A 12,310-nucleotide genomic window follows, 5' to 3' on the forward strand; every position below is an offset into this window, starting at 1 on the left:
TATATCATGCTTTCATCCATTTATCAAATGATGTACATTTGGTTGTTTCTACTTTTGGGTTATTATGAATAATGCTACTATAATAATTCACATACGAGTTTTTATGTGGACAAATGTTTTCATTTCTTTGGGTATGTACCTAAGAGTGAGATTTCAGGGTCAGATGGTAACTTTATAGTTAACTTTTAAAGTACTGAGAAACTGCTTTCCAAAGTGACTGCACCATTTTGTATTACTACCAGTGATGTATGGAAGGTCGTTTTTCTATATCCTTGCCAATGCTTGCAGTTCCCTCTCTGCTTGACAATAGCCATCCTAGATTGTGAAGTGGTTGTTTTTAAATTTTTGTTATTTTTTAAAAAGTTTATTTATTTATTTTGAGGTGGGGGGACGCAGAGAGAGAGGGAGAGAGAGAGAGAGAATCCTAAGCAAGCTCTGCGCTGTCAGCGTGGAGCCTAATGCAGGGCTCAGACTCACAAACCATGACATCATGACCTGAGCTGAAACCAAGAGTCGGACGCTTAACCAACTGAGTCACCCAGGAACCCCTAATCTTTTTGTTATTTTTTAATAAAGCAAATATGGTTCCAAAGAAAACAGAAATGCTCACTATGTGACTGTAATAAAATCTTAAATATAAAGTAAAATTTCTCCATTATTCTCTGTGTGAACATGTAGTAAAGAATTAGTTCATGTTCCAAGAATTATACTCCTTCCCACATCAATGACAAAGGCACTTAATGCTGCTGCCGATACTGCTGCTTCAGAGGACAATATCTACCACCCAGACATGTTCTGAGGTTTAGAAATGATGTACATAAGGCATCTAGTACGACCGTTGGTGCTCAGGAAGTACTCAACACATGGATGCTTATTTTCACTCACTCCATTCAAGAAAATGGTTACAAAGAATCACTTTGCACACTTGGCAAACAATTCTAATGGCAACTCATGAGCTAGAGGAATGGAAATTATATTGTATGGTGAAATCTCCATAAAAAAACAGTAATAATGCAAATCCAGCCAAAGGAAACCAATAGGAACACAATGATGTTAACACTCATACGATGCATAATAACCAATACAAAGTCTGTATTTAAGTCAGACTTGGAAAAACTAAATCTAAAAGCCAAAAGAAATTTCAATGTTCTTTTTTTTTTATTTCTTTATTTTGAGAGAGAGAGACAGTGAGAGTGGGAGAGGGGTAGAGAGAGAGGGAGACAGAGAATCCCAAGCAGGCTCTGTGGGGCCAGTGCAGAGCCCAATATGGGGCTCAAACCCACAAAACCGTGAGATCATGACCTGAGCTGATACCAAGAGTTGGGACACTTAACTGACTGAGCCACTCGGGCGCCTCAGAAATTTCTATGTTCTTTAAAATCAGGGCTCAGCAGATAAGGGAAATATACATGATCCTATTGTAGTGAAAGTGAAAAAAGTTTTAGAATATTATTTATATGTTGCTTATTACCATAGTTTCTGGATACAAATAATTTCCCTGAAAGCCTGTTATTTATACTATTTATATTAGCTCAATGCATGTTACTAAGTCCACAGCATGTAGCAACATCTTTCCTGTTCAGGGCCCTGTGGAAATTCTTCACTTTGGCCTTTGTAAAGTAAAATAGAGGTCTCTGCCAAGATACCACTTTTCATTGAGATGCAGACATAAGTGGCCCTGTAATCAAGAAAATAGGACCGTGGCTGTTGTAAATCTGCTCTTTTGAGAAGCTCTACTAATATACAGAACACGTGACACATGGTGGAGGGGAGAACAAAACAAAGGTATTAATTTGGAAAATGAATCTGTAATATTGACAACTAAAATGTATTTTCAACCTCTTATGCTCTGGGAAAGTCTTCTGCATAGTCTTTTTTTTTCTTTTTCTTTTGTTTAATCCTTACAGTAGTAACTCTTAAGGGTAGGTATTATCCCATGTTCCAGATGAGACAGCGCGGCTGGCTGAGATCAGATGATGTATTCAGTTCTGAAACTCTTCAGCAGCAGAGTCAGGATTCAGACTGTGATGTGTCAGACTCCAAAGCCCATGCTTTTCCAGCTCACTCTATTTGTCCCTAGTAAAGCTTCCATGTCACTTTTAGGAAAACGGTAAGCTTCTTAGGGCTTGAGCCTTCTTGCAGCACATGGGAAGATCTACCCTAGTTGACATCTCAGTAACTTCACTTGAAGTCACTCTTAGTAAATTCTCTGCGAATATATTTATTTCAGTATCCTAAATAAACCGTATGTGCCCTAGGTTAGCATAGGGTGACTTGGTCCTACAATGTTCTAGCACTGGTTTCCAAATTTATTAATCCTGAAAACCTTTTGTTCAAATGAAATCTTAGATAGTTACTTTTGGCAGAGAACAGGGCCAGCAGTTTATTGATAACCTGACCATCAACCATAACTATGCTTATTGAGCACTACACTACATTTCACCTCTCCTGTCTAACTTGCTTATATATATTATTTCATTTAATCCTCCAATCCACTGTTATTTCCAATTTAGGAACCAGTCGACAAGTTAGGAAGGTACTACTCTGTGGGTAATGGAGAAGCCTATGACCGGTGCATCATGTAAGCAGAAGTCGAGGTAGCCAAGCCAACCAAGGTTTGTGCCGTTGCTCAGAGATATGAGACTTTTTCTCTTCCTTTCCCCAAACCTTTAAAATGAGGCTCCTCCTTTTGCACTGGTGTTGGAAATGCAAACTGGTGCAGCCACTCTGGAAAACGGTGGGGAAGTTCTTCAAAAAATAAAACTACCCTATGACCTAGCAATTGTACTACTAGGTTTTCAATCAAAGGATATAGGGGTGCTGATTCAAAGGGGCACATGTACCCCAATGTTTATAATAGTGCTATTAACAATAGCCAAAGTGTGGGAAAAGTCCAAATGTCCATTGACTGATGGATAAAGATGTGGGGTGTGTGTGCATGTGTGTGTGTGTGTGTGTGTGTGTATAATGGAATATTCGGCAATCAAAAAGAATGAAATCTTGCCATTTGAAACAACATGGATGGAACTAGAGTGTATTATGCTAAGCAAAATAAGTCAGAGAAAGATTACCCACCATTCACCTCTAATAAATTTAAAAATAAAGATTTCAGAAAGCGAGAGAGAGAGAGAGAGAGAAAGAGAGAGAGAGAGAGAGAGAGAGAGAGAGAGAGAGAGAATCTCAAGCAGGCTCTGTGCTGTCAGCACAGAGCCCAAAGTGGGGCTTGATCTCATGATATGAGATCACAACCTGAGCCAAAATCAAGTCAGTTGCTTAATTGACCGAGCCACCCTGATGCCTCTTACCTTTGTAGTTGTAATCAATATGTGGACAATTGATGTACTTGACATATGATAGGAGAGCTGAGTTGATTTGATCCTTTTGGCAAATGAGCTTCTTCCTGGGACTGTAACACTGTTATTCTTAAAATATTCACTGGCAAGTTAGTGTTTATGTGTCAGGTCCTGTGGTAGATTGCAAATGCCACAAATTCTTTGCTGTGTCCACTATTGAGAGTGGGGTCTAGCACTCTCTCTGTTGGCTTCAGTGATTTGTTTGGCCAATAGGAGACGGCAGAAGTGACATCCTGGGCCTTCCGAGACTAGGTCATAAGAAGCCTTGTAGCTTCTGCAGGTGCCTTGGGACACTCATTCTTGGATCCCAGTTTCCATATTTAAGGCAACACAAGCAGCCCCATGGAGAGGCCCACGTGGACAGGATTCAAGTGTCCTGACTGAGCTCCCAGCCAACAGCCAGCAGACTTGTCAGTCATATAGGTGAGCTTTTTTTGTGAGTATACCCTACAGCTCCGTGGATGCAAGGAGCAGGATGAACCAACTGTACTGAGCTCTGCCCAAGTTACTGATTTGTGAGCAAACTGAATGACTTGTGGTTGCTCTAAGTATAAAGTTTGGGAGAAGTCTGTTACACAGCAATAGATGACCAGAACATGTGCTAAGGCCTTTACAAATGTTATCACAATAATCTTATGGGGTAACTGCTATTATCCTTATTTAAAAAAAATTTTTTTTTAACATTTATTTATTTTTGAGACAGAGAGAGACAGAGCATGAACGGGGGAGGGGCAGAGAGAGAGGGAGACACAGAATCGGAAGCAGGTTCCAGGCTCTGAGCCATCAGCCCAGAGCCTGACGTGGAGCTCAAACTCCCGGACCGCGAGATCGTGACCTGGCTGAAGTCGGGCACTTAACCGACTGAGCCACCCAGGCGCCCCATATTATTATCCTTATTTTAAAATGAGGAAGCTGAGGCTCAGTGAGTTTGCATAATAATCCAGGTTTGTTAGCTCCAATTTGAATATGGGTATTTTTCTTTACTGATATTACTTCATTCTATGGTTCATCTTATTCAAAAGACAACTGTTGAGGCAGACAAGACTAAGGTCAACTCTTAGTTTTGTCCCATTGTCTTAGTTTAAGTCCTTCTAGGACTTCTGTCCTATTGGCACAGGACTGTGAGGATCCAAAGATCCATATAATGGGCTTGACAGATGGTAGTCATTCAACAAGGGGTAAATAAGTATGTGCTTTGAGAATTCTTTCCTATGACAAAGAAACAGCTGGTGGTAAAGGACTCTTAGAAATGGTTTTTGATAGTGTGAACATGGGGATACACTTATTTAGGTCAGGTATGTGCTAAAACATGTCAAAAAGAATGACCTTTAAAAAAAAATCCGTAACATCACATAATGGTTAAACCATGTGTGCATATATGGCTTATGTTACAAGGCATAGAAAAAATACAGATTTCATTGAACTGGAAAACATTCCTGATTAATCAGCTACATCTGTTACTTCCCTTCAAAAGATTCCTTCCAGCTCTGAAATTCTGCGAATTTTACTTTGTCTCATTCTACCTTGAATATTGAGGGCCTCAGAAAAAGATGTAATCAGCCAACTTCCAGCCCCTGGTAGTAGCCACATGCAACTTGTAATTTGTGTGCTATTTCTGAACGAGGGTGCAGTTACTCCAAGAACCAACCTCTCTACTGCCTATCAATTTTTACACAGGGTAAGTAAAACAGGTCCTATGAAGTTGCTGTCATTGTCTCCCTTGAAGTTCAGGGGCAAGGGCGTGAAGGAACCAGCAAGCAGCTAGAATGGAGCTCTTATCATCACCGTCATCATCAATGGGTTTGTGGTAGGTACTCAACAAATACCTAGCAAATTGAATGTATAGTACCTTTTTCCTTGTCCTTTTAACCTGTCTCACCCATTTATTTCCAGCAGAACAGTGGATGATGGGGGTAGCAGTGGTAGAAACTGAAACTCCAGAGCTTGTAGAAAGACTCCCCTTCATCCTGTGCTTATGTTCTCAGTCCCGGCTGATGACAAGCGCTAAGGCAGGGCTGCTGGCCCAAAGAATCCTAGCACAGCCTCCTTGGTTTCTAGTCTCTTCCAAACTAATCCTGGAGCCCTGACTGATGGACTGATAAGGCAAGACAAAGTACTATGTCATGATAATCTGAGTAATATCTACTAAAATCTGTATCCATAAATAGAGAATGTACTTAACAGTGTTCCTGGAACACTTAAAAAAAAAATGAGAAAGGACAAGAAACTCAAATCTCCCCAAATAATACATATAACATTTTCTGATCTTGATGCCATAAAAATGAAAATTAATGTAAGAATCAGAAAACAAAACTACTATTCACACCAAAATTCCATTATCTGAGGAAAAAAGGAACAAAGAAAAGAAAAAAGGAAAAAAATTTTCTTCTGTAAAACAACTTTTGGATTAAAGTAGAAATAAACACTGAAATATCACAATATCTAGAATATAAGAGTCATGACAACACCAATACATCTAAGTAATTCAGCTTAAACAGTGCTCAGAATTGTCTACACCTTAAATCTTACATTAATAATTAGAAAATAAAAATGAATGAATGAAGTGCTAACTCAAGGAGTCAGGGAAAAAACAACAAATGAACTAAGGAGAGCAAAAAGTAGGAAATTTATTAAAGTGGAAGTCAGTTAATTGGAAAACAGAAATATTATAGAACAGAGATATTCAAAACATACCACTCTGGGAGAAACAAACAAAAAGTTCAAAATGTCAACTGTTAGCTATCTTATTTAAGAAGATAATAGGGCAAACATAATACACAAGGGAGAGCCATATGCACAAAAGAGAAAGAGATAACTTTGCTCAACGCTATGCAACTAAATTCGTAAACTTGGATGAAATGGAAGATTTATGATGTCAGCTAAGATATAAAAACTACACAGACCAATTACTACAGAAGATAGCAACAAAGTTGTTAAAGAGCTACTAGCCAAACATCCATCAGATCATTTCACTGAAATTTTAAGGAACAGAATATTCCAATGCAATTTAAGCTGTTCTGGACCAAAGGAAAAGGAAGTTTCCAAATTCACCAGCATAAAACTAAAAACCAAACTTCTTAAAGACAGCACACACACATAAAAACTACAGACTAATATCACTGATGAATACAGTTGCAAATATGCTAAATAAAATATAACGTAGCAATATATTAAAAATATACACATGGCCAAGTAGTTCATTTCAGGAATGCAAGAATGGTTCAAAATTACAAAATATATTAATAAAATTCAACGTATTAAAAGATCAAAGGAAAAGAATCATATGATCATCTCCATAGTGAAAAGGCATGTGATAAAATTCAACATGCATTCTTGGTTAAGTTTTTTTTTAAATATAGAGATCGGTGGATCAATTGATTCTCCTTAACGTGATTGACTGATATGTTTAACATTATTCTAGAAGTACTAGACAATGCAATTAAAATGTAAAGAGGTATGCAAACTTGAAAATATGATTGTGTAACTAGAGAACACAAAAGAAAAAATATTACTAGCTATAAGAAAATGGTAGTCTGGTAGCTGTGGAGAAAATTAATGTAAAGAAATCATTAGGCTTAACATACACTGAACACAGATTGAAATATAAAAAGGACTTCCTTAATATTGATAACAAAAACACTGAAAGTCCTAAGAATAAACTCTTAAGAACGAAGATGATCTCTATAAATAAAATGCGAAACATGTCTAAAGGAAACAACCACAAAAAGAATGAATGGGCACCAGTTTTACATAGGTACCATGATTTAGACAGAAGCTTTAACATGATAATGATGTCAAATTTCCCTAGGTTAATCTATAAAAACTAAAATTGTCTAGGGGTACCTGGGTGGCTCAGTTGGTTGTCTGACTTCGACTCAGATCATAACCTCAGTTCTTGAGTTCGAGTCCCGCGTCGGGCTCTGTGCTGACACGTTGTTTCCTGGAGCCTGCTTCAAAATCTGTGTCTCCTTCTCTCTGTCCCTCCCCCGCTCATGTTTTGTCTCTAATATAAATAAACATTAAGGAAAAAAATGGTTCAAAAAACCCACATACTAATGGGACTTGTTTTGTGAGACTTGAGTAGGTCAATTCTAAAGTTCAAATGGAAAAATAAGCAAGAATATTTAAAACATTTAAACATTACAGTTATTAAAACAGTGTAGGGCTAGTATAAAAAGAGAAGGGTAGATCAATTGAAGAGAATAGAATTGGAATCTAGAAACATATCCAAATAGTATATAAATTATATGATAAAAGTGTCATTTCAAATAGGAAGGAAAGAATGTATTATTTAATAAAGAGCTGCAGGATAAAATTAACTGGGGAAAAAAAATGGAGCCTTACATTCCGGATTGATTGTGATTTAAGTGGGAAAATTGAAATAAAAGAAATACCCAACTTTAGCTTTAATATTCAAACTTAAATAGATACATTTTTCCCTTAAAAAAAGTACAAAGGATGCACAGTAGGTTACAATTTGTATTATTATATATGGCATTTATATATATATGGACACATTTATGGATTTACATGGTACCTTTGGAGGGGTATACAGAATTTGGTGGAAGGGAACTAAAAGATGGGTGTCAGGGAAGGGGAGAGACTCACCTTTTACTGTTTGAACCAGGAAAATGTATTAGTTAATTATAGAAAGAAATTAAAATAGAAATGCCAGGAAACAAAACCAAGAAACCTATACAATACAGTGTATTAGTAGGACCTAAATAAGATTAATTTGGTGATACAAATTCTGCTAGGAAAATATTCTATACGGGTCTGAAATGCATCTGAAAATCATACAAAGAGAACTAAGTGAGTTATTGCATCTTATAAGAAACATTAATTAAGAAGTTTTCTCAAAGGCAAATATATTCAGCTCCTTAGGAATTTTTACCCTCAAGTGCTGGTATAAGCTACCACCTTACTCTGAAGAAGACTGCCTGCCCTTCAATGTTCTTCTAGACACAGCGCAGTATTTTACGGCCTCAATCTGCACGTGCACCAAAATGCAACAAAAATAAAGAGCAACTCTGATTTAAAAAGTACCTCAAGGCAATACAAAAAAAGTGATTTTTAATTTTTGATACATATTAAAACATTTCAGTCAGTTCTTTCTGACAGCATAACACGACAAATACACAAGACCTCAAACATGCTTTAAAATGACATTCAGCAAAATATTGAAAATTTAATAAATAGCAATAATCACACACAAATACATATTTCATACTCAATCATTAAGCTATTAAAACAGACAGCTAAAGAATAAATAAACAAGAAAAGACAATAAAAAAATATGCGGGGTTTGCAATTCATTCTACTTAAAAAAGGGGGGAGGATCTGAATGATTTCGTAATTTGCTTTCTGACGTGTAGCAAGATCCTCCCCTGCAGTGAATAAAATATATCGAAAACCACTCTTACAATAATGCAGTCTTTAAATACAACAAATAAATATGAAACCAGCAAAGCAATTTCAAGTTGTAATAAAAACGCCCCCCCCCAAAGCTATGGAAATATATAGTCATTGTGGTAGCAAATGACAGTATTGAAAGTGATAGTGCTTGTGCACTGAACTCATCTGTGACCTTGACATGACGTTAGTGCAAATCCCTAGGGTCCAATACAAGCATCACCCTGTACCAGGGAAGGACATTACCAGTTGGAACTTATCTTGTACAATTTTTGTACATTTTTTATAAAGTTCAAGATTTAATGCATAGTAGAATATCTTCATCTGCTTAATTCTGTCCCGAAATAGGGATGAAAAAAGAAATGACTTGGGATTTTACCATTTGGTTTGTACCATATTAGAGTATTAAAGTCAACATTAGAAAATCTATAAAAGAGTTTCACTTTTGCCATTAATTTTTCTAACTCTATCTAAATTTCACATCACAGAATGTTAAATGTAAGAGAAAAATTTGTAGACAAAGGTTTTTCCCTTTGAGAAAGCTCATATTATGATGAAATCCAATAATATTTAGACAGATGTTACCTAAATAAAAACTCAGGTGAATATAAGGGGCTTTTTTTTTTTTTGTACATTAACCACCTTGAAATGTGATATATTAAGTTACAAGATGTAATGGCAAAAAGCATAAAGGGTTCAATGAGAAGAAGGTATTATTTTGTACAAACAAATGTTTTAACATAGGATAGATAAACTGACAGTTGAATGAGTCAGCAGCCATATTTCTACTGTGAACTACAGTACCAGGATAAAAACAATTAAAACGAATGGAAGAACATTATTGAACAATATGAATACATAATGCAATTTTAGCTGCTAAAATAGTAAACTCTAAAGTTCATAGAGTTACAAGTTGTTTAATTTAACCATGCAGGCTAATATATAATAATAAGAAATCACCCTGCATCTTTTTTGCTTTTAAATTAAAACTAGTTTAATTGTGAAGTTTACAAAACAACGAACGGATGCTGCTCCGACTCGTACATGGCCTCGCTCGCTGTGATCCGTACCTAACAAAGTAACAAAGCCTCATCATCACTTGTTTCATTTTTCAGTGTTGCTTCCAAGCAAGTGTCTGGGATCTGGGCAGTGTGGACGACGCCACAGCGTGCGCAGGGGCCGTCTCGATTACTTGGCCTCGCTCCAGGGTTCGCTGCGCTGTATGGTTGTCTAAACCCTTGTCCTTGCTCCGAGGCAAGATCGAGAAGAGGTCTGGAGCAGTCATTCACATCCAAGTCTGAAGCTCCATCGGAAACCGGAATTAGCATTTCAACATCATCATCTTCTTCTCTTCCGTTTGCCCCATTATCAAGCTGTCTCAAAGGACTCTGGTTCTGATTTACGGAGCTTGATCGCCCTAATGTAAAACGTACCCAACGCAGCCCCTGAGTCATACGACTTAGTGCACTTGTGAGCTGGTGCCTCGCAGGACTCACACCTGGGGGTTCTACACTTGTCACATCCCTTCCACTATCTGTGTGACCACCTCGGGTACTCTGAGTTGAGGAACTTCCACTTGCTCCCACTGTTGCTTCTACTGCTGTTGTGGGAGGGACTTTTTGGGGCAAAGGAGCTGCAACCCCACCAGATGCTCCTGCCGTATCTCTTCTCTCATTTTCTGTGTCTGTGTCGTCGGACTCCACAGAAAACAAACTTCTGTGAGCATGACTTCTTTCAGGTTCTCTGCTGGTACTCTGACTAGGGACAACCTCATCTCCATCTGCTGAGACCAAAGCCAACGACCCTGAATGACGTGATCTTGCAAAATTAAAAATACGATTCCAAATATTGCTGGATCTGCCTGCCATTGGAAGCCTGATCGAAGTGAATCCAAGCTGAGATCGTACTGCCAGCCTCAGGTTTTCCAAAACAGAAGCCTACAGAAAATAAGAGGAGATCTTAAGATCACTAACAATGAAGTATTAACACAGAAAACATGCTTCTAACAAGAACGTGTTGTGGGTAAAGACACTATTACTCATCGTTAGAGTCTATGAAAGATGAATTCACTTCTCTCATCTGTAAAGGTTCACCTACCACAGAATCTAATCTATAACTCGTACCATTGCTCACTTAAGATTTTCCTGACACTGCATTTTATACATACAACTTTAGAGTGATGTTTCATATCAATTACAACAACTATTTTATTTCAAAACTGGATGCTGTAATCCAATTCTAAAAGTGTGCCAAAGGGACAAAATTATTTGACACTGCCTTAGCTAGGAATGTAAACTAGGCTCTTTATCTGGTTTATGCCTTTCTTGTTTTTAAACACAGAACAAGTCAGACTTGATTTACAAGGTTGAAACTTTCCCAAACATGGTGAAGTTATATATATATTTCACAGCTGGTTCTCAAGGATTTGTTGAATGAATGGGTAGTGAAGATTGATTTATACTGTCATAAATAAGAGAATTAATTAATTTATAATACAGCACAGGAAACACAGTTTAAGATTCATTTTTTTATAGCACTACAACACAATGGTATTTGAGACATTTGGACTCTTCTCAATCTTTAAAGATTAGGTTTCATTTTCTACAGCATAGCGTTAAGCATAAATTTTCACACGCTTATTCTTTGAAAATTTACTCATTTTCCTAGATGAATACATTAATGGGTTATTTTAAAAACATACAACATTTATATAAAACAGTCTTTAAGCTCCATCTAGTGGTTATAAAAAGGAGTATTCAAACTTGGAACAAACACAGCTTTCATCTGTGGCATTTGGTATTTAAAATACAGTATTTCCAGGAAAAAATGGTGAGCTGACATATTCCCTTTCCGATGATGCTATAAGTTCACCCTGCCAAAAGGAAGGGCTCTCCCTTTCCCTTCACAGAACAAAAGAGTTTCCCTTGATAGCATGTGTTCCCACCTCTCTTCAAGATGGGTATGAAACTTACTTGTAAGTCCCACATAGGCCTTTTGAACATAAGCTCAGGAATATAATTCACAGAAAGCAAAGGAACTACGGTTATAGGAATATTTAATAATCTGGCACGGACCGTCAATAAGAAATATGAAGATCGGCATGAGTCAGATTTTTCACCAATTAAGAAGTATCTAATTTTATATTAAAAAACAAACAAACAAACAAAAAAACCGGTTCACATCCCTAAGGAATTTCTCCGTAGATGTGGTCCTCACCATTTAGCATTTGAGTTCTAAGGCTTTCATGTGAGTACTATGTTATACCCAGCAGTGAACAGAAGGCTCTCCAGATAAGCTTCCCTTTTATTCAGCTATCACCCATCGAGATCAACAACGCTCACTTTCACATTAGAGTCCGTCATAGTGAAGTTCTCTACTTAGAGTTAAAAGTTAAAAGTCTGTTTAATTAAAATTAATTTACCATTAGATTCCTAATGTTTTAGGGATAATTTTACATACTTCTTCAGTTTATGAAGAAGAAAGCATTCTTCAGAAAGCATTTCTATTTTTGAATGGGATGGGAATTTAGAACATTCTTTTTCTTT

General features: G+C 37.1%; 1 protein-coding gene across 2 annotated transcripts in view; it reads right to left on the minus strand.

Annotated features, from left to right (window-relative positions):
• Nucleotides 1-8,409: 8,409 nt before the first annotated feature.
• Nucleotides 8,410-12,310, minus strand: part of LRP12 (LDL receptor related protein 12) — a 73,616-nt gene continuing 69,715 nt past the window's right edge. For both annotated transcript variants that reach the window (XM_011291429.4, XM_011291428.4), the window contains one exon: nucleotides 8,410-10,702. In XM_011291429.4, coding sequence (XP_011289731.2) covers nucleotides 9,836-10,702 — 867 coding nt within the window. In that variant the 3' untranslated portion in view covers nucleotides 8,410-9,835. The remainder of the gene's footprint in view (nucleotides 10,703-12,310) is intronic.

Source organism: Felis catus, chromosome F2 (genome assembly GCF_018350175.1).
Source record: "Felis catus isolate Fca126 chromosome F2, F.catus_Fca126_mat1.0, whole genome shotgun sequence".
Lineage (NCBI taxonomy): Eukaryota > Metazoa > Chordata > Mammalia > Carnivora > Felidae > Felis > Felis catus.